This window comes from Coffea arabica, chromosome 7e (assembly GCF_036785885.1).
Source record: "Coffea arabica cultivar ET-39 chromosome 7e, Coffea Arabica ET-39 HiFi, whole genome shotgun sequence".
NCBI lineage: Eukaryota > Viridiplantae > Streptophyta > Magnoliopsida > Gentianales > Rubiaceae > Coffea > Coffea arabica.
The window spans coordinates 4946623-4968294 of record NC_092323.1 but is presented as its reverse complement, the minus strand read 5'-3'; the positions used below and the strand labels follow the sequence as shown (position 1 = coordinate 4968294).

The following is a 21672-nucleotide window of genomic DNA, read 5'->3' as shown; positions in this document are numbered from 1 at the left end:
ACCAAATTTGGTCTCAAGTTGCGACTAGAAATTGGTCGCTGGCCATGGTGACAAGAGAGAGGGAGAGGGGTAGAGGGAGAGACGTGGGGAGGAAGGAGGAGGGGAGGAAGAGGGAGGAGAAGGGAGGAGTGGGAGGAGAGGAGGTGAAGGGGCAGCCGGTGGTGATGTGTTTTTTTGTGGTTAGTGGTGATGGTAGATTTTTTTTTTTTTGGCTTATATTTAAAGTTATTTTTGATACATTATATGGATGTGATATTTTGAAGTTAATTTTGTTTGTGTATTATTATAATATTGTACATGAAAAACTTGTTTTTGAAATTTTGAGTAATCCAAACGGAACCGCGGTTTAGCAACGTATGTCGCCCCATAAACTGCACAGTTCTAAATCTGTTCCGAGTCCGCATCTCTTTTCCACTTTCCCTTTTCTCACATTGATGATTAAATTTTGGGCCCAATAGTACAGTGGGAAGGAGGACTGGTCCAAAGCTAGCCTACACCACAGGCAGATGTGGAACCAAAATGTCATCCAGCATAGGTCCATGTCGCTTCCTCCTGTCCTTTGTCCAATTTTTTTTTTTTTTTTTTTACCATTTCCTTTTCAATTTCAGACATGATGATCTAAATTAGTCACGGACTTGTGGCAATTGGGATAGATATTCAATTATTAGACTGTAGGAAGAAGAAAGTCAATAATAAAGTTTAGAACGTTAAGCCTATATCCTCCACTAGAAAGAATATGATTGTCTATGCTTGAAATTAAGTTATTATGACAAAATCTCTGCAAATGTTGTTAATCGGAAATAGATATTCCAAAAATGATATTCTCCAACAATCTTATGCGCAAAGAAGTATGATTTTCTCCAATAATCTTATGCACAGTGATGTTCCGTGCCTAAATTGAACCTAACCTTCAAATGTATCTAACTTATCTTTCTACTGATACATTTTTTAAGTTACACTTTCAAGCTCAATTAAGATAAATCAAGTAAGATGAATTAAGATTACAACAAACATAATTCGTGTCTCAGGACCAAAAACAAAAGGAAAAAGGGTTAATTTCGAGTGGCTTGGTGATTTTGTATGGAAAAGCTCTGTAATTCGGCTCATCCATATTTTGACTTGCTTAATAGGTTATTTGCAGATTAGCGGATTGTCCGTGACTGTTGTACTATGGGCCTGCAGCGGCCCACTGGATTTTGTTTCCCGTTCATCTTGTACATGAACAGTCTGTGATTCTGGCCTTCTTTTTCCTCCAACCACCCCAAAAAAAAAAAAATTCCCTGGCCTTCTATCAGTCCAAAAAATAAAATTTTGTTTTACGTATCAAAACTTCTAGGAAAACCAAATTTAAACTAAAAAAAGGCGATTATAGTCTGTCCCAAAAAAAAAAAAAAAAAGAGTTGATTGTGGGTTTTATAAAAGGAAGAGAGAAACAGATTCTAGACAGCGGGCTCGTTAATTCAGGTCCTAATGCGAAAATCTACTAGAAAATTATTTGCGGAAGAGCATGGTTTGCTCCTTTCCATGTGTTATGTGTGGTATCCTTTCTGCAATTAATTTCAAAAGAAAAAAAAAAAAGGATATCAAAATATGGTGTAGGTGATTAGGTGGAACGGAATTGCAAAATCGTACTACAAATTTTGGCTCACAAAGCTGACAAAAGCTGAACCTCAATATATAATATATAATAGCAACATTTGTGAGAAACAGATATACTGCATATGCCAGGAAGGCTGGCCGGTGGGCAGTGGCCACAGAAACCTCTGGTTTTTGAGAAGTGGCCTTTGAAAAAAACTCTGTATAACTAAGCAACATCCACTTTAGCCATGCAAACAAAATACAAGCAAAGATGTAAATAAAACCAGAACAAGCCGGGCGTCCAGCTGCAGACCCTTCCTGATGATGATGATGATGATCGGAATCAACCTTGGACTCGTGCTTGACTTTGAGCCACAGCTTCTTTGTCCTCTGAGCAAAAGTCTCTTTCTTGCTGAACTTATAACTCCTCAGATACCTTTGCCTTCCAACGTTAATGTTGTTGTTAGGGGTGGCCATGGGAGATGAACAAGAGGGGCTGCCTAAGTAGCCTTTGTTCATGCATATTGCTCTCAAGAATTCTCTGTCAGCTTCTGCCCACTGCTGAAGCTTTGCCGGGCTTAGTTTGACAGGAGATTGGGCATCGATGCACCCAGCAGCAATACAACCGCCTGCGTTCATCATCATCATCTTGTCGGTCTCCTGCTTCTTCTAATTAAGCTCACTTTATTCAGCTCAGCAGATTGACTCTTTCTTAATTTTTCCTCCTCTAGTTTATACTTGTATACGTATAAAACGTCAGATATCGGGCAACTTCCTTATTCGGTGTTCTTACTTTCCTACAAGTAACTGACGGTACTGTGAACTTGGGTTGCCCAATTTCGAGTTTCCTAAATAATCTGGCTGGTCAAAAACTAGGCACGGTACTAGCCATTATATGCGTGCCTGACAATTGAGTGCGAATATTTTAAGAAACTTTCCGAGCGAGTTTTTCTTAACTTAATGAAAGATTCTGCCACTTTCTACCAAAAGCGATTAGACTACACAAAACACACAGGTCACGAATCAATTATACTTTTCTGGTAAACAGTTAGTCATGATTTACAAAAAAAAAAAAAAAAAAAAAAAAAAAAAAAAAAAAAATTTACTTACAAATAAAAAAAAAAAAAAAGTAAAAAAGATTTAAACTTGCAAATATTTTGGACCCTCGTAGACTGTGGAGAATCTTTGCCTCATGATAAAAGATGGTTTTGCCCTGACGAGAGTCTACGTTGAGTTCTCTCATGTCTATGCATGGCTTCATTCCTCGTGCAGTGTCAGCGTCAGAGTCAGAGTCAGAGTCGTGCCAATTTTTAACAATATCTCTTCTAGCTAGTCTGTTTGCAGACTATGAACTTAGTAGTAATTCCTGCATTTTCATACCTTCCTCAAATTCAATTTGTACCGGACCAACTCCCACCTCCAATTTTTGCATAAGAATTCGATGGATCTGCCAAGCTGTATTATGTAAATTGAGCATTGCCTAAGTGCCAAGTTGTTTGGATGATTTTGAAAGCTATGGAATTTGATTACCTTCTCCGATATGATGCTTATTTAGCTTAGCTCAGCTTAGGAGATCGGTGCATGTATAACTTGGCTTCTGAAGCATCCTAAAAGTTTGATGCTCTGAGGAATATTAGACCAGTTGGAGTTGTGGTGGAGGATTAAACTGATAAAAGCTATGATTCTGGGACTGAATGTAAATCCCACTTTGAATGGTGCGGTGCTTAGGAGCATTTGTTTCGGCTTGTCTAGCTCCAACCCATCTGCGGACATCTTGTATCGTAAACGATTTCTGCTTCGCTCCTCGGACGTAGTTATTAAATGGGCTAAATTTGGGCTGAAGCTCAAGTTTTAAAGCCCTTACCAGGTCAGATCTATCTGGCCCAAAAAGCTTTACCATCTAATTGGCCCACTAGAAAAAGGTCGTCCCTTCAATAATTCTCATGGCAAGTGAAAAATACTTGACATTTCACTCGAGAAAATTTTCTTTAGCCCCGTTTAAAAAAAAAAAAAAAAACCTTGTCAGCTTGTGTTTGATGGGAAATTATTACTGTATTAATTTCTGAGATGTTATGTATTCGTGATAAAAAGTTATTTGAAAAATGCGCTTTGTCATGCAAGTAAAGTATTATTTGGAATAAATTTGCTATCCAAACACACTTAAGATGTTTTTAAAGTACAAATTGATTAATTGGATCATGTTAAGCGTTATGCTGATTAATGTCAAATGCTAGTCCTTGTCTAATAATAAGAATACTGACTTCTTTTTTTATTTTGTTCCTTAAGGGCATTGGATAAACAGCAATAAATAAAAAAATAAAAAGGAAGTGAGGTGATTAAAATTTTTTAATGTTAATCAATTATCCCTGAATTTAGGATACTTTAACCATTTGACGCTGAACATTTCAATTTTTTTTTTGGTGTGAAGTTAAATAGATCCCACCTCTTATTCCAAGAGTTTTCTAATAATAATAAGGATTAATCTTTCCTACACTGACAGTGTATACACTATCAGCGTTGGATGATTGACAACTATGCAAAATTTGAATTTGAAATTCAACTTTTGCACACATGTCATGAATCTAACGATGATAGTGTATACACCGTCAGTATAGGAAAGATTTACTCTAATAATAAAAGGCCAGCCGTCGCCATATTTTATCCTTTCAACTTCTTCCCTTCCCATCTCCCCACTTTAATCTTATCTTAAAGGTGTTAATACAAGAAGATATAGCAACAAACGCAGCCGCCCCATGCTTGCTTAGTCGCATTTGAAAGCCGCTCAAGTGGACCAAACTTCACATCCGTTAGAACATTACAGTAGCAAGTAATCCTATTATGAAACAGTGGCCACCAAGGAGGGACTTATACCACCGGGCCAATGGCTCAGAGGGCCAATGTCTAAGCCCCTCATTGGGCTGTTGGTGAGGGTTCAAATCTCACCGGCAGCGAAAAAAAATCTAAGAGTTGTGCTATAGTACTCCCTTGGTCTAGTTGGGTCTGTATACTCACTAGTCCCTACAACAGCCTCCTTAGGCTCCTCCTCCTCCTAGATTATGATAGAGTAGGTTATACAAATGTATCGTTGCTGACAAAAAAAAAAAAAGTACTCCTGTTATGAAAGATTCTAAAAGCAGGAAGGGTGGAGCCTTCATCATAATTCTTCATAATTCATAACACAAACTACCTAATGAATTGACTTAAAAAAGAGTAAAGAGGGGCAGTCAACATCATCATCCTTCACTTCCTTCTGCATCCTTAAATTACCGATAGTTGCTATTGACGGCAAGGTTAATGAAATGTCCTAATTCCTACATACAGTTCCAATCTTGCTTCAGTTCAAAGCATCATGAAATACTTACTAGTGTTTGCTAATAATTCTTGAGCATCAAATCTACCTTCCCTTTTGACTGGTGATATAAATTCATCAAAACGACGTTGCTAGCTAGTGACCGTTCTGAGATTTTGAATGTGACATGGGAAACTTTTCATGCTCATGTTTGTATTCTCGCATATACAAATCCAATTCCAATATAAAGAAGAGATGGAAGCAAGAAAATAGAACAAAACCTTTTTGTTAGCTACTAGTCGTACTAGTACTGTTGTCATGGTAGGAAGGTCCAACCGAGTGCACTCGAATCTTTTTATAGGAATCACGTATTGTATTGTATTGTTTATAAAAATCACGTATTGCATTGTAACAATGGATGAAATGTAAGATTCAAACCTCCAATCCCATCAAGCGATAAGGACTTGGTGGTGGCCAAGGTTGTTGGTTTCGTACTATTTGATTGAATATAATTTGTGTTTAGGTGTCGGTGTTAATTGTGCAGGGGGCATGGCGGGATGCAGCGCAGCCGCCATGGTCTTAACCGATGGTTCCAACCATGCACTTTAATCTAATCTGATGGAGGTTTGGTTAAAATGCTCAAATTAAACTGGTGATTAGAAAGTGATTTTTTTTTTTTTTTTTGGGTTGTTGTTGTTTTTTCCCCTTTTATTCGCTCTTTATTTTTTTCTTAAACATTGCCGCGCCGCTTTGGTACCAAAATTTCTACCCAGAAGAAGTGGAACTTCATCCCGAAACATGAATTTTGGATTCGTTTGGAAACTGGAAGAATAAATAAACAAGTTAAAAAGGACACTTTAAAGGATTTTTTTTTAAAAGAAAAAAGAAAAATAAAACAAAAGGAAAAGATTTTCCAGGGCAGCATCCACTGTGACCTTTTTCAGAAGCCATACACAAATTCGGCCAACATCAATCCACACGTCACACTTCCACGGAAGGCCACGAACTTGCATTGTTCTGCCACACATCCTAAAGTGCTCTCCATATCTTCAGTTTTGGATTCAACTCTGCTCCGAAAGCAACCTTGAAATTTAGGAGACTCGGCGCGGCCCGGGGGGGGGGGGGGTTGCGGAGGATGCGGTGGTTGAGAAACAACAAATTATATACTGCAATAAAATTCGGGAGTCCTTACTTATTCCAGTCTCTCACTCTCTCTTCACGGTCTACGCACCATTGTGGACTGCAGAAAAAGCCAAGAGATAAAACACCGAACGAAGACCACAAAATGATCCTCACTTTCACTGATGACGCCTCCTATCCCTTTTGTCAATGGGAAAAGGTTTCACTGTTATGGCTTTTGGACATGTAGTGGACTAATGGTAGGAAAAAATTGATGGGGGCTGAAAGGTCCCACGTGCTGAATAAAGCTCCTGAGTATGAAAGCCTTGCAATTGAAATTCCCACTTGGGCTTTTATCCCCTTTTTTTTTCCCAGTTTGATAGTATACCTCCGTCTTTCTTCCATCTTCAACAAAGGTATTGTCAATTGAATAATTTTCACATCATCACTTCACTTCATCGAGAAAAGGAGAAAAGTTTTTTACTTCTTGCTTGTGTTTGCGTAGAATTCAAGTGCCGTATGCCTTTTGTTTATTCATTTTTTCTGTTAACTTTTTTTTTTTTTTTTTTTAAATTGCTTCACTATTTCCTTTTTTAACTGGAACGTTCTTCTGACTCTTTCAAGAGAAATATGATTGCAATATTCATGTAATATATTTTTTTAATATATTTTCATTAATAGGTGCTTGAGGGGTGTTTTAAATTTGCAGAATTGATAAGCGGGGAGATGGAAGAATATCTCTTACGTCATCTCTATTGATAGTTGTACTTTGTGGTGACTATGCAATCAACTGAGTTGCGCTCTTGGTACGATCTGGGTTTCATCAGATTCCGAGGGATTCTGCTGATTCTTCAACTGTTTGAGGTGAGGTTCAGTACGTTTGATGTTCTCTTCTCTTTACTTCTTCTATTGGCTTAGTGGTCAATTCACTCTTTTTTTCTTCTTTCCTTTTTTCTCTTTTCTTCTGGGGTCCGAGTATCTTTGAGTTCCACTCATCCAACTTTAGAGGAAGCCACCCAACTTTCAAGAATCAATCTCTTTTTCTCCTTATGGAATTGTTGATTGCGATCAATTTGCTTTCTTTTTCCTGTGTTTTATTGTGCTGGAAAGTTCTGTTTGTCTGACATGTTATGGAGATCACTTTGTCTTGTCCTTTCAATTCCGTTTCTCTTCACATTTTGATGCATATATCTTCATGGCACGGGGTTATTGGGACATTCATTTAGATGAACTCAGGTTGCTAATTTAATTTTACAATTTGCATTATTCGAACATTCATTAATTCCGTTTCTCCTCTGAGCTGCTTTAGCCATTGATCAATTAATTGTATTGAAATCATCTTGATCAGCTATTGCTTATTTCAAGGACTTCATCTTTGTAGCATACTATCTTCTTACCATTTCTTTTTTGTACATATCAAATCCAATTGACCTGCAACGGATGGAAATGAAAATAAGTTTTTTTTAAGATCACCAACTGATGATAGTTTTGTTTCTGTGATATGATATAGAATTATACCCCTCTTTAGAGTTTGTGGAAGTTAAATTCTCATGTTGTTGTATTCTAGTTTATTTTTCTTGTAAGTTTAAATAATTTAGTTGCAGGACATAATTGCAGACCTGCCGGTGTATAATAGATTGCATCATGGGTTGGCTAACCAAGATTTTCAAGGGTTCCAGCCACAAACTCTGGGAAGGGCAATATCATGGAAAATATGAAGATGATGCAATTTGGGAAGGACCTTCTACTTCAGTGGTAATTGATACTTGACTTAACTTTCTTATATTGTCAATGTTGGGGCCGTTGTTTTTTTTTTTTTTGGGGGGGGGGGGGTGTTTGGTGGGGGCTGTGACAGGTTCTTCTTTATTGCGTCATAGTTTTTCTCTTGGAACTTCTTCCCTGCTAACTCAGTGTTTTGTGATTTGAACCCAGGATGTCTGGTCAGATTTTGACAATGAAGAAATTGATCATGCAATAGCGCTTTCTCTTGCAGACGAGGATCAGAGAGCTGTTGCAGAAGAGGAACAAAAAGCTAGTGACGAAGAAGATCAGAGAGCTGTTGCAGAAGAAGATCATCAAGAAGCTCCGGAAGAAAAAGATCACAAAGGGAAGAAAGTGATTGGTGAGTTACATGGCCATAAAACATGAGATGGACCATTTTAAGCCAAATATAAGGTTGAAAATTCTGGTAATTAGAAATAATTTGTTCCCTGGTATTCTAGAACCCAAAGATAGAATGGTGGAAGCTTAGAGCCAAAGCAATGCATATTGCTTCCTGCTTCTTTATTGCTGCAGTCTTGGAAGGAATTTTTCATAATATGTTAAATAATTCTTGTTACTGTTGCCTCTTTCTTTGTGCACAAGATTGAATATGGATATTGTTCCTTTACTCCCTATAGATTTATTTGCAGTACTAAGTCGGCAATGCTGCACAATACAGCCTCTGAACAAATTCTTACCAACAGTGTATGAATTAATTATTTTGGGATTTTTAGTGTGCCTTAGAGTTAACTCCTGATTGCTTCTTCAGTTCAGAAGTTTTTCATTGAATTGAAGCAGTATCAGTTTATCTTTCAGCTCCATCATGGACTAACTTCATTTGTTTTTTTAGTTTGGATTTAGTTGCTGAATTGGAGCTAGAATCCTTCTACAATTTTGCTGTTAATTTTGTCGTTTAAGCATTCTTTAATCTTTAGATATTATCTTTCTCCTGGATATTTTTCACAATACAGAGGATGAGCCTAATTTGGAGGAAGATGAGCAACTCGCAAAGGCTCTTCAAGAAAGTTTGAATGTGGAGTCTCCACCATCCCCACCTCAATATGATTATGGAAGTTTTTTCCCACCCTATCAGTTCTTCTATCCATCCGGGTACAGGTAATCAGCGCCTGTATCTCCTATGGTGGCTTAACTATTATAGACAGCTGAATATCAATAAGTGTCAAGTACTTTTTGTCATTATTGTTAGACCAGTGTGTCATGATCTCAGGAAGCAAGTATAGATGGTTATTTTGTCCTGCTTAAAGTAGTCTGTGTGGAAACTACTTTCAAAAAGGATTCTTTTTTCCCCTTAAGGGTCTGACTTTGTAATTCATGCTAAACCTGACATTTAGTGAATGTAATCGTATTTTAGGATCTGTGCTGGTTGTAAGGCTGAAATTGGTCATGGACGATTTTTGAGTTGCATGGGAGCTACTTGGCATCCAGAATGCTTTCGGTGTCATGCTTGTCAGCTACCAATATCTGATTATGAGGTCAGAACCTTACTAAAGCTGTCCAAAGTTTTACTTAACCTGTTTCTAAAGTAGTTTTTCTGTCTTGATTAAGTCTTTCCTTCAAGGTCAGTTTGTTGCTTGCAGAATCACTTCAATTACATGTCTTGGTGCTTATTATGAAGGTATTTAACTGATTTTGTCTCTGAAAATTTTATTACAGTTTTCAATGTCTGAGAATCGGCCATACCACAAATCCTGTTACAAGGAGCTGCATCACCCTAAATGTGATGTCTGCAAGAATTTTGTAAGTCCATTTTCTAAATTAATATCTGATATGTCATAACAACTTGTTTTCGTCCATAACATTTCTGTAATTTCTTGGTTCTGCTACAACTTGTCAATTGCTGTTTCGTACTTTGAAAGGAATGGTGATTGAATTCTCAAGGATGATATCCCAAAGTTATATTAGATTGTGGCTACCACTTCGGTGTGGCTACAATATTTACTTCATCGAATCATGCTGACCATATGGTACCACTTTTTTCTTTTTCTTTTTTTCCCCCTCCCCATCATGTGTTTAGATCCCAACAAATGCAGCTGGTCTCATCGAGTATAGGGCACATCCTTTCTGGCTACAAAAGTACTGCCCATCTCATGAGCATGATGGAACTCCTCGTTGTTGCAGCTGTGAGAGAATGGAGGTTAGTTAACAGAACATAAACTGTTTGAACATAGGAAATTGCAAGATTCAAAATGAAAAAACCAGAAAATGACAAAAATGAACTCTATCAAGAGGCGCCTAAATAAAATTTGAACTTTCTTTTAGTAGCTATTTTGCTGATGTGAGACATTTTCACTGATGCAGCCAGTGGATGCCAGATACCTTATCCTTGATGATGGTAGAAAGTTGTGTCTGGAGTGTTTAGACTCTGCAATAATGGACACTAATGAATGCCAACCTCTTTACCTTGAAATACAAGATTTTTATGAAGGTCTAAATATGAAAGTAGAGCAGCAAGTTCCTTTGCTCTTGGTTGAGAGACAAGCACTTAATGAAGCCATGGAAGGAGAAAAGCATGTTAGTTTTATGCTCTGAAATCTTTTTACCTGTTCCAGATTGTGCCTCTTTCCATTGAAAACCTGCTCTGTTCCATTTCAAGTTTTTTCTATTAAGCTGTTGAAAAACTATTTTAATTTCTCTTGTACCTATTCTGCACCCAGGGTCATCATCACATGCCTGAGACCAGAGGACTTTGCCTGTCAGAAGAACAAACCGTTAGCACTGTAGGAGTCTTTCCCTGACATTTAATTTTAATGAACTCAACTGCATGCATGTAATTGTTGTGCTTATCTTCTGTAATTATTCACTCGCAAATACAGATTTTAAGGCGGCCAAGAATTGGTGGTTATCGAATAATAGACATGTTCACTGAGCCGTATAGGCTAATCCGCCGATGTGAAGTGACAGCAATCCTCATTTTGTATGGTCTCCCCAGGTAAGAACGGTTTCTCCTCTACCTTGTGGCTATAGTTGATTGTTTCTTCATGATGTACACTATAATATTACTGTAGGTTGTTGACTGGGTCCATCTTGGCTCATGAGATGATGCATGCGTGGCTAAGGCTTAAAGGTGCTTGTTTACCCCAACTGAGATAGTTTCCTTACTTTTCCTCTCTCTTACTCTGCAATATGCTTGACTGCATTCAATATGGTTGGATGCTTTTCAGGTTACTCCAATCTAAGTCCGGAGGTTGAAGAAGGGATTTGCCAGGTTTTAGCTCATATGTGGCTGGACTCTGAAATCATAGCTGGTTCTGGTAGTAATGTTGCTTCTACTTCTTCATCCTCATCATCTGCCTCCTCCTCGTCCTCTTCAAACTCTTCAAAAAAGGGCAAACGCTCTCAGTTTGAGAAGAAACTTGGCGAGTTCTTCAAACATCAGATCGAGTCAGATACCTCAGTAGCTTATGGAGATGGATTCAGAGAAGGTAACAAGGCAGTTCTCAAGTATGGGCTGAGGAGAACCCTTGATCACATCCGGCTTACTGGATGCTTTCCGTAATAAATGGCTCGGACATCTCAATCTTGTCACTTAATCATCAATACTTTTTCTGGTCGTTTGTATACCAGTTCTGCAGCTCTGAAGCGCCTACAAACCAAACATATCAGACAACAAATGCTCTAAAATGCTGCTATCTTGTGAATCATGTAATTGATACTCTTTCAACATTGGAGTCCTTGTAGTACATTACTATTAGCCAAACATGTGTTGATAAATAATAGAAAGACACATACTCGTAAAATTAAATGAATATACACGGTCATTTTTTATGTGCAAATTTTCCTCCTTTTCATTTTGACTTGCTTCAATAAGCTGCTTCCTTCTTCTTTTTTTTTTTTTTTTTTACTTTATTTTGTTGTTGAGAATTATATGCCTCTGTGTGTTTTTAGTTTATGAACGCTTCCTTTTCTACGTTTTCACAAAAGTTTTTGGGTTATAAAAAGTTGTATACGTAAAGATATTCATGATAAGCATCATTGACGAAAAGGGGAAAAAAAGCACGTCTGTGTCAAATTAACGAAACTCGCTTGGATATCAAATTTTTTTCAAATACTATTTCGCTTCCATTGTAAGCACGTTTTTCAATTCATTTTTTTATATTTTCAATCACATTTTTATCTCATATACATCATATTACAAAATGTACTTCAGTAATTATTTTAAATAAAATATTCTATCCAAACACATCCGTCTGTTTTCTTCTGTCCTTCGAAACAAGGACAAATCCATCAGTTTTTGCATCACTAGTGCAGTGACAACTTAAAAGCCATTTTAAGCCAGCTTTGGAGACGCTTTTTTTTTTTTTTTAAACCTTGCTTAGCAAATTTTGGCCCCTAGACGTACAATCATGCATGGGGCGCGTTCTCAATTGTTCTCATTTGACAGAATCGAATCAAGAACAAAAGAGGTATGCGGTATGCCTAATAAAACTTCAAAAATCAGCTTTAGTGAAGCAGATAGTTTGTGGAGCGTGGGCAGAACTAGAAGCAGTTTTCAAGGTCAACGTCCAACTGGTGAGCGGCAATAACATATGTTTCTGAATTGTAGTCATCGGACCAAGTGGGATTGGTGTGGAAAGGCATGCCTTTACTTTTCGAAGACAATGGATAAGGTTATCTTACATTTCGGTCAAAATGAAAAACTAAGGCCTTGTTTGGATTGCAGGTTTCCGTCGAAAAATTACGTCGTTTTTCGTGATCGCATTTCTCTATTACCTTTTTTCCTCACATACATCAAATTGCTACAGTAATTTTTCCATGAAAAATCACAGAAAATGCAATCCAAACACAACCTAAGAACTCCTTTTTTCCTTTAGTTCCGATTTAAGAGTTAGACTAGGTGATCTCTTCTTTCTCACGCAAAGCCTCTCTCGTGATCATCATCATAAAAACCGGCCAGACCCGGGGACCTGGGCATCATACCGGGCTGGGTTTTTAGTTTGACCGGATATGCCCATATCTTTAGTTTGACCGGATAAGAAATTGATCCGGTCAAATTTGGATAAACTCACTTGGCCCAGTGATTCAATCGAAAATTCGTTTGATTTTTCAATTGATCCTATTTACCTTTTTTTAAAAATAATTGTGAGTTTTTATTTTTGAAACAAAATGTATATAAGCTTTTGATAAGATTTGTACATTAAATCTTCATTTAAATATGTATAAAATTTTACCACTTGCTTAGTTTTTATTTGATAACTAAATATTTTTAAATAAATTTGTTTATTTTTTATTATACAATTCATTCTTTTAAATTGACAAAATTTTATTGGTTAGAAAAATACTTTATTTTTAAGCAAAAAATAAAATAATGAAAAAATGCTATATTTTTTAAAACAAGGGATATAAATTTTGTTTTATACTTGACTATATTATTTATTTATTTAAAAGTACAATAAAATGAAATTAAATCTTCTATTAATATCTATATATTTATTAGATGTCTTTCTAAGTATAATAATTAGTATCTAAAAGTATTTTATTATATATTTTATGTATATTAAAATTATTATTTTATATTTATAAATATTAAATTAATACTCACTGGTTCAACTAGTGACCCATTGACTCAATTCCTCTAGCAGTTCCTTACTGGGTCGGATTTAATAACTATGCTCCTCATCTTGATAGCACGGGAAAAGACACATTTTGTGATGAGGCCATGCAAATGCAAGGAAGGCTCTTGCCAGGGATTCAATTAACAAAATACTAACAAAACCACCAAAAACAGCAACATAAGTCATTATTTTGAAAATTTCTTTTCCTCATGACATGTGTCCATCCGATGACGCCAGAAAATTTTCAACCGAAATTGAGGCGTAACTCGGATTTGAAGAGGAAAACAAATGAACTACTTTGAGCATTCTGGTACAGGGGTACAAATTATACTAGAGAAGCATAGCGCAGGTAAATAATCGGCCCCTGCTGTACTCTTTTGGGAGATTGAGGTTTCATACCGTCCAGGCCCTCCTGTCCTAGGGAATCCACGTCCACTCTGACTTTGTTATGTGGACTGAGACAACCTGCACAAAAAGAAGATGAGCCAACCAGGCAACCCCACGAACGCATAGGCCCTATTTTTGGACAAAAGGGTTCGCCATGCAATGGGTAGTTACCACCATTAACTATTTCCCAATTTCAGACATTATCGAATCTTTTTGAAGTATGCAATGTGAGTTTATCATGGTCAGTCTATTAATAATTCGGTTGTCTTTTTCTGTTTTGCTGAGCTTCTCATATCTCAAGGTGAACTCAAGAGGGCAAGGGGCCAAGTCCAAGCCCTGAAAGGAGATTCCCATGTTAATTGTGAAGGAGAATACTGGGGACTCCACTTAGTTATGGTGCAAGACTGAAGAGGTGAGGACAGGCTTAAAAGCCTCAATTGCAAATTGGGTGTGTCAGAATCTCCTGCTCATTAAGGCAACTGCACGTATGCATTTGACTGAGTAACAAATGCGAAGTCTTTTTCTTTCTTTTTCTAAATATATATACGTGGAGACCTGGTCTGGTTTTTGGCTGCTCAAGGGGCGTTGTTGCTTTGCATTTGATATTTTCTGCGCCTCTCACATGAACGGGTTCCTCAGAGCACAGAGCAGTGGAGTGTGGGTTCCTGTCATCATCCGGTAGGGCGACAGAGTGACAGGTCATTCCTATGAGTTCGAGTCTTTTAAAATCCAAATGTAGTTGGTTTGGACAATTGAGTCTGATGTCAGACTCAAGAAGAACCCAGGTTAAGGAATATTCTGTTGTCCTCTTCTGAATAACTGCTGAGCGCATCTGGACAAATACCAAATTACTGATGAATGATTCAATGGAGGCTAAACCTATAGGACAATTATGCGCATGCCCGGCCGTGTTCAAGAAACAGTCCCACTATGCTACCCTGCACTGGTAAAGATATAATCATGTTGAACTAATTCTTAGAAATACACATCACTATACAAATCTGTTTTTTTTCTTTGGGCGCTCTCTCTAGAAGTCTAGATTACCGCAAGGATGCAGCTGTCTAACTCCTTGAACTGACTCTTTCTGACTTTGTCACATAGTTTTTTCTGTATAAAATTTGATGCGAAGGACGAGTTCTTGCCGTCTTGACTTGTGTCATCGTATTAGATTAGCATATATTATGCTTCTCAAAGACATTATTGGGATATTAACCATTACAGAAAATTGCCAATTAGTGATGAAAATGTCCTTGTCAAGTAAATAATCTACTTTTGGCTAGGCATTCTTTGTACCACTATTTAACTGTTCCATAAGTTTCAGTCACCAGACATACACATCACTATACCAGGCGGATCAAACGGGAGAATCACCAGCAGAATAATAGACAAACCAAAGATCTTATTTAATTCGGCAACATTGAATCCCCTGGTCTGATTGCAGTAAACTACACACAATTTCCAGCTTTTCTTTCGACTTTTACATCACAATGACAACGGTAGCACATCTTATCTGACTTAGCCACCCACAGTACCTCCAAACTCTTCAGCAATGGCTGCCTTTCTTCTCTCCATGCAAGCATTCTTTTTCCAATTTCTCGTCTTGTCAGCCTCAAATGTATCTGCTCAGTCGACTACTACTGCAGATACAGACTTCTCATGTTCTGCAAACTCAACTCAAATGTGCAACACATTTGTCACGTACCGCGCTTGGTCTCCCGATTATCTTGATTTGGGGCGTGTTTCTGATCTCTTTGGTACAAGCCGTTTGAACATTGCAAAAGCCAGCCAGCTGGTGTCCGAAAATGCTCAACTTGTACCTAAGCAACTCTTGCTGATACCAATCAAGTGTAGTTGCAATGGATCTTACTTCTTCTCGAATGTTAGCTACCAGATCAAGAGAGATGATAGCTTTTATTCAGTTTCAACCCATGCTTTCCAAAACCTGACAAAGTATCAGTATGCCGAAGAGATGAACCCCACTGTGAATCCTGTGAACTTGACAATTGGTGCAGAACTGGTCTTCCCTTTGCTCTGTAAGTGCCCAGCACAGTCTGATTTACAGAAAGGATTCCAATATCTTATTACCTATGTATGGCAACCAGGTGATGAAGTACTTCCTATGAGTGCCATGTTTAACACATCACCAATAGCTATTGATGCGGAAAACAATCATCGCAACTTTTCTGCTGCAGCATGTCTTCCGGTTCTAATACCGGTGCAAAAGCCACTTGTATTGCAAACTTTCCCCCCTCCTCCTTCAACTAGAAAATCCAAACATAAGAGGACTCTTATTGTTGTTTTAACTATTTCCGTGGCTGTTTTACTGATATTATTAGCTTCTTTGTCACGCATCCATATTTTATTGAAGAGAAGGAAAGCAATGGGATGTAATTCCTCCTCCGTGGAAACTTCTGACCTTCTCAGGACAAGGAGAGCTTCCTTTGAGTCAAAGACAAATCAGGATAAGATCCTTCCTGGAGTTTCTGGCTATCTAGGCAAGCTGATAGTTTATGAAATGGAAGTAATTATGGAAGCAACATTGGAACTCAGCGAACAGTACAGGATTGGAGGATCTGTATACCAGGCCAAGATACATGATCAGATATTTGCTGTAAAAAAGACCAAAGATGCCACAGAGGAACTGAATATATTACAGAAAGTAAGCCATGCAAATTTGCTCAAGTTAATGGGTATATCAGCAGACCATCAGAGGACCTTCTTCCTAGTTTTCGAATATGCAGAGAATGGGTCGCTGGATCGGTGGTTGTTCCACAAGTCATCACCATCTTCTGGGTCCATTTCAGTCCTGAATTGGAGTCAAAGAGTAAATATTGCTTTAGATGTTGCCAATGGCCTGCAATACATGCACGAGCATACTCAACCAAGTATGGTTCATCGGGATATAAGAGCCAGTAACATACTTCTTGATTCAAAATTTAAGGCCAAGATTGGAAATTTTTCCTTGGCCAGACCTGCTACGAGTCCTACAGTGCTGAAGGTTGATGTATTTGCTTTTGGGGTTGTTCTTTTGGAATTAATTTCGGGAAGGAAATCAATGGAAACAAAAAACAATGGTGAAATAGTGATGTTGTGGAAAGAAATAAACGGAATATTGGAAGTTGAAGAGGAGAAAGAGGAGAGATTAAGGAGATGGATTGATCCACACTTGGAGACCTTTTATCCCATAGATGGAGCTCTGAGCTTGGCAAGCCTGGCAAGAGCCTGCACATCAGACAAGTCTTTTGAGCGACCAAAAATGGCAGAAGTCGTCTTCCACCTGTGTGTTCTCTCTCAATCGTCTTCTGGGATTCATGAGAGGTCTTGGACTTTCGGAGAAGCAGATGAAGCGATTCAGTTTGTCACTCCAATTATAGCTCGTTGATTTTGCAAAGTGATGTGAACAAAAGTGTAAATAGATACAATCACACTGAGTATTAACTCTTAAATGAGAAATATTTAGAAGCTCTTGTATATGTTTCAACAAGAAGGACTAGCTTATCGTAATTCTTTAGCAGGGGAAAAAGTTGTACATAATATTTTGATGACACACTTTCTTTTCGTAGAAAAAGGATTCTGTAATCCTTTATTTCTTGTTTGCTTACAGGCATCCAAATGCATGTACAACCTGTATGACATTGCTTCAGAAGGCATGCATGACATTGCTTCAGAAGGTCAAAGTCCACTTCTGATATCACTTTTAACTGCCCTATACTATAGAAAAGGAGTATTCTGTTTTTTGGACATCTAACTGAATTTTCATTAATCTAGAAATTACTTCAGCCATGGTTAGTCTTTCTGACGGCTCTCTAGCCAAGCATGCTACACTTAATTTTATCAGGCGAAGAGCAAGTTCTGAATGATCAATGATGTAACCAATAGGATGCTTTACTTGCAGGCAAGAATCTATAAGGTCTCCAATAGCATATTCTGCATCTGTGGCAGCCATGACTGAGATTACTGCTTCAGAAAGCAGAACATCTTGGCCACCTTCTACAAATATGGCATCTCTTCCAGTGATCAACTCGAGAAGAACAACCCCGAAGGCATAAACATCTATTTTAGGACCTACCTTTTGATCTTCCAAGTATTCCGGTGCCATATAACCTTTTTTTCCCGGAAAAAATGTGGTAGACGATGAATTGCTAAATTCACCTCCTTCAGATGACTTAGCAAAGCTAAAATTTGCAATTTTGGCCCTCAGATCACCATTAAGTAAAATATTGCCACTATTTATGTCCTTGTGCACATATGCTGGAGCAGTGAAATTGTGAAGATAGTCGAGCCCGTTAGCAATATCTAGAGCAATACGAATTCTAGTATTCCAACTTTGAATCTCAGGGAAACCCTTTTCCTTGAGCCATTGCTTCACGGATCCATTTTCCATGAACTCATAAGCAAGGTGGTAAACACCATTACGCTCGCACACACCATAGAGGCTAATCAAGTTGAAGTGGTTTATCTTTTGAAGAATTTTGACTTCCCGCCTGACATCTTTGCTCATCCTTTTAATGGCCACCAATTTCCCACGAAGAACACCACGATAGTACCCCCACACCTAGATCATGCTTGTCCTCAAGTATGAGAACAAAAAAATCAAATAATCAAATTCAAATAATGGCTATTGCTCAAATCTTCTATTGCTAAGATACAATTAAAACATATGTCAAGTACTAGTGATTAAATTCCAAGAAATATCTCTCCATTTGTCTTTCAAGATCAAGGACTCTTTCAATTTATGACTAACTAATTTAAGAATACAGAATATTCAACTAGCATCCATAAGCAAATGGTTCAACTATTAAGCAAAATCTCAACATTAAAATTCAGGGATCAGCGGGTTAACAATTTATTCAAACACTTCCATATTTTTCACTATTAGCACATATATTTTTTTCTAGAATATCCCCACACATGAATGATGATTTTTTTTTTTTTTTTTTTTTTTTAGGGGGAACGCTTAGTTTTTAGCCATTCAAGCATTTTGACGCGAACTCCGACATTGGCCATATGAAGGAGCCCGGTTACTCAGCCATCATCGCTTAAAAACCACATACTCATAGCTATCGTCGCTTTTTGACGCGAAAGTCGACATTTGTGGTGAAGCCTCCCGGTTACTAGGCAACGATACTAGCGGAGTATAGCCTAATACTATTCATAAATAAGCACCAAAAATAAAATTAAATACCACACAAACCCGCTTCATTTCTTAAACATGGAGAACTAAGATTAATAGCTGAGCCAATTTGCACAAAAAATGCTAGACAAATATTTACAATACTTAGAAAAGTTAACCAAAAAGTGCAAAAGTCACAAAATCTCAAATATTCACCCAAGAGATACCCTTAAAATCAACCATGTCATACTCAACACCTTAAAGTGTAAAGTCTTAGCAATAGAAAAATTTGAAACATCTAACCATCGTTTATCAGGAATAATCACAAATAAGCACAAAGATAGGCAAAAATTGGACAAAATTCGACAAAGTCAAACAAAAAATTCCAACAAAAATGCCTACACTTGCATTTTTTTCAATAAAAAGCCAATATACTACCCCCCCACACCTAAATCTTGCATTGCCCTCAATGTAAGCAAAGAAAGAGCAAAACAGAGATATTGGGGCAACGAAACTTCCCTTAAAACGGAGGAGGGCAGAACTGAATTACGGCTGGAGAGGGAAAGGCGGGCGGAAACCCACGTGATGGGGATACTGTGCTAAATTCTGGGCCATCCCACCCATTTGACGCTCCATCCGATCCATTCGAGTGTCCATTTGCTCTTGCCCTTATTTTTTTGGTTTAGTCATTGGAAATCAGAGGGCAAGGTGGAGGCAAGGAAATGGGATTCCAAAGAGGTCAACAAACAGCCAACAAAGCAAATGACAACTAAATACAGCTTCCAATCACAGACAAGTGCAGAAACGGCCGATGAACACACCCCCAAGAATTAATTAAACAGACAACTAGAGTAAAAACTTTCCCCAAATATCACTGGTTGGGCACAACGTTAACCAAATAATCAACAATCAATCTACAGATATGCCACAGCACCCAAACAAGCACAAATTTTCTGTCCTCAACTAGCAAATCAAAAATCTGGCCTCAGCTAAGAAATTAAAATCTGGCATCAGCTAATAAAGAACTAGTAATCTGGCCTCAGCTACTTATTGACGGAAAAATAAAGAAAGAAATCACCGGAGGTTTGGAGTAGGCAGTGGATGACAGTGAAGAGAGCAGGGGTGGGCATTGGAGTGAAGGAAGGCGTCGCGCGTGCGCCGCACGCGCTTGGGCAGGCGCCTTGGGGTCGCTCGCCGCTGGGTCTCCCGCGCCTGGGCTTGACTGCGCGGAGACGAAAAGCACACTGCTGCGCCCCTGGTTGAGCGCGCGCCTGGACTGCTGGTCGCTGGTGCTCTGGCCGCCTGCTGCGTGCGGCGGGCTTGAAGATTGCGCGCAACGGGTGGAGCTGCGCGCTCGGTCTGCTGTGCTCCACAAGCTGGGCTGCTGGAGAGCTGGAGTTGAGCTTGGGCGCAGAGGAGGGAGAGGACGTGCGAGAGTTGGTGGCGGAGCTTGCACGCGAAATGGCGTGGAGCGCAGGCGGCGGACCTGAGGCGAGATGCTGCGGCTGACAGCAGGAAAAAATAGGAGAAAAAGAAAGAAAAGGAAGAAGAAAGAAGGAGAAAAAAAGACAGAAAGAAAGAAAGAGTAGGGCTGCAGGTCCTTTGAAATTTTTTTTTTTTTTTTTTTTTTTTGAACTCAAGGAACCCCTGGCTTAGGCGTGGGCACGCCTAACTGCTATATAGTCCGCAGAACCTGAACGAAATTTTCTTTCACTTAGGCGTGACCACCTGGCGTGGGCACGTCTAACTGCTATAGAGTCCGCAGAACCTGCACGAAATTTCTTCCCCTCAGGCGTGACCACCTGGCGTGGGCACGCTTAACTGCCAATTTCCTGCCACAAAACCAACAAATCACTAAATGCAACTAACACTTAACAAAAACTCCAAAAACATAAGAAAACTAAAATAAAGGGCTTGGGTTGCCTCCCAAGCAGCGCCTTTCTTTAATGTCTTCGGCTAGACATTGTCCTGTTTATTCATGGAGGATAAAATCGTGTAGCTCGCTTCAGTGCTTCATCTTCTATGTAATCCCGATAGCCCTCGTAAATGAAGTAATTCTTGACCACCCGAGCTACGGTCTTCCATGGATTAGTAGATGGCGCCAAACAAACAAGTGATGATCTTAAATCTTCACCCACTCCTCCATCACGAGCACTTATTGGTTCGAAATATTTTGCCATCATGACTCTTAACTTATTCCTGGCATGAAATTCAAAATCGTCTGGTATAATAAAATCAATCTCACTAACAGGAATTAAAGAATGAGAGTCAGGAAAATATTGATCAAGGAGTGGAGGAGATGTCACCGCATTTGGAGATTGTTCACTGGATTCATTCACTTGAACCATTTGATGTTGGGGTCTTAATTCTTGCTCTTCATCTTTCTTTTCAACTGCATCTTTAGATTCTTCTTCTTGAGACTCTTGCAGTACCATGTCATTTGTCAGAATAATTGCACTCTCATCTTCCTCATGGTCGATAATAGCCGGTGAGGGCAATTCTTCATAAACTGGAGAAATCAATTTGCTCGTTTCAAATGCCCATTCACGCCTTGCTTCTTTCATCTCTTCACCCATCCTTTGTGTCTCCTGCTGAATTCGAGATACATTAGCAGCTAGTAATTCTATCATCTCTTCAAGAGACATACCTGACACGGATGATGGTTCTTGAGACTCATACTGCTGAAAATTCATTGGCTGCTGAAAATTCATTGGCCCTGTTGTATAATCATAACTGGAGTTATCCCACCATCCTTGATCATACCCGTTTGGATTAGAGTTATACCACGATTGAGACCAGGGTGAAAAATCTCCATAATTATTGAGTGGGACACTCAGATTATCTTGATATTC

The 21672-nt window shown here is 38.6% G+C and overlaps 3 protein-coding genes across 3 annotated transcripts; 2 read left to right on the top strand and 1 right to left on the bottom strand.

Annotated features, from left to right (window-relative positions):
• Nucleotides 1–6220: 6220 nt before the first annotated feature.
• On the top strand, nucleotides 6221–11541 carry LOC140011133 (protein DA1-related 1-like). The gene is made up of 13 exons (XM_072059511.1): nucleotides 6221–6402; nucleotides 6696–6850; nucleotides 7604–7741; nucleotides 7919–8108; nucleotides 8719–8863; nucleotides 9120–9240; nucleotides 9422–9505; nucleotides 9783–9902; nucleotides 10067–10279; nucleotides 10423–10485; nucleotides 10582–10697; nucleotides 10774–10832; nucleotides 10930–11541. The coding sequence occupies exons 2-13, from the start codon at nucleotides 6767–6769 to the stop codon at nucleotides 11262–11264; spliced, it is 1668 nt and encodes a 555-aa protein (XP_071915612.1). The 5' UTR covers nucleotides 6221–6402; nucleotides 6696–6766; the 3' UTR covers nucleotides 11265–11541.
• Nucleotides 11542–15041: 3500 nt separating this feature from the next.
• On the top strand, nucleotides 15042–17450 carry LOC140010974 (serine/threonine receptor-like kinase NFP). The gene has a single exon (XM_072058698.1). It carries the CDS (start codon nucleotides 15257–15259, stop codon nucleotides 17087–17089), a length of 1833 nt encoding a protein of 610 aa, XP_071914799.1. The 5' UTR covers nucleotides 15042–15256; the 3' UTR covers nucleotides 17090–17450.
• LOC113701939 (lysM domain receptor-like kinase 10) lies at nucleotides 17414–21465 on the bottom strand. The gene is made up of 2 exons (XM_027222851.1): nucleotides 21331–21465; nucleotides 17414–18262 (listed from the first exon to the last, which is right to left on the bottom strand). Exons 1-2 carry the CDS (start codon nucleotides 21463–21465, stop codon nucleotides 17414–17416), a joined length of 984 nt encoding a protein of 327 aa, XP_027078652.1.
• Nucleotides 21466–21672: the final 207 nt, after the last annotated feature.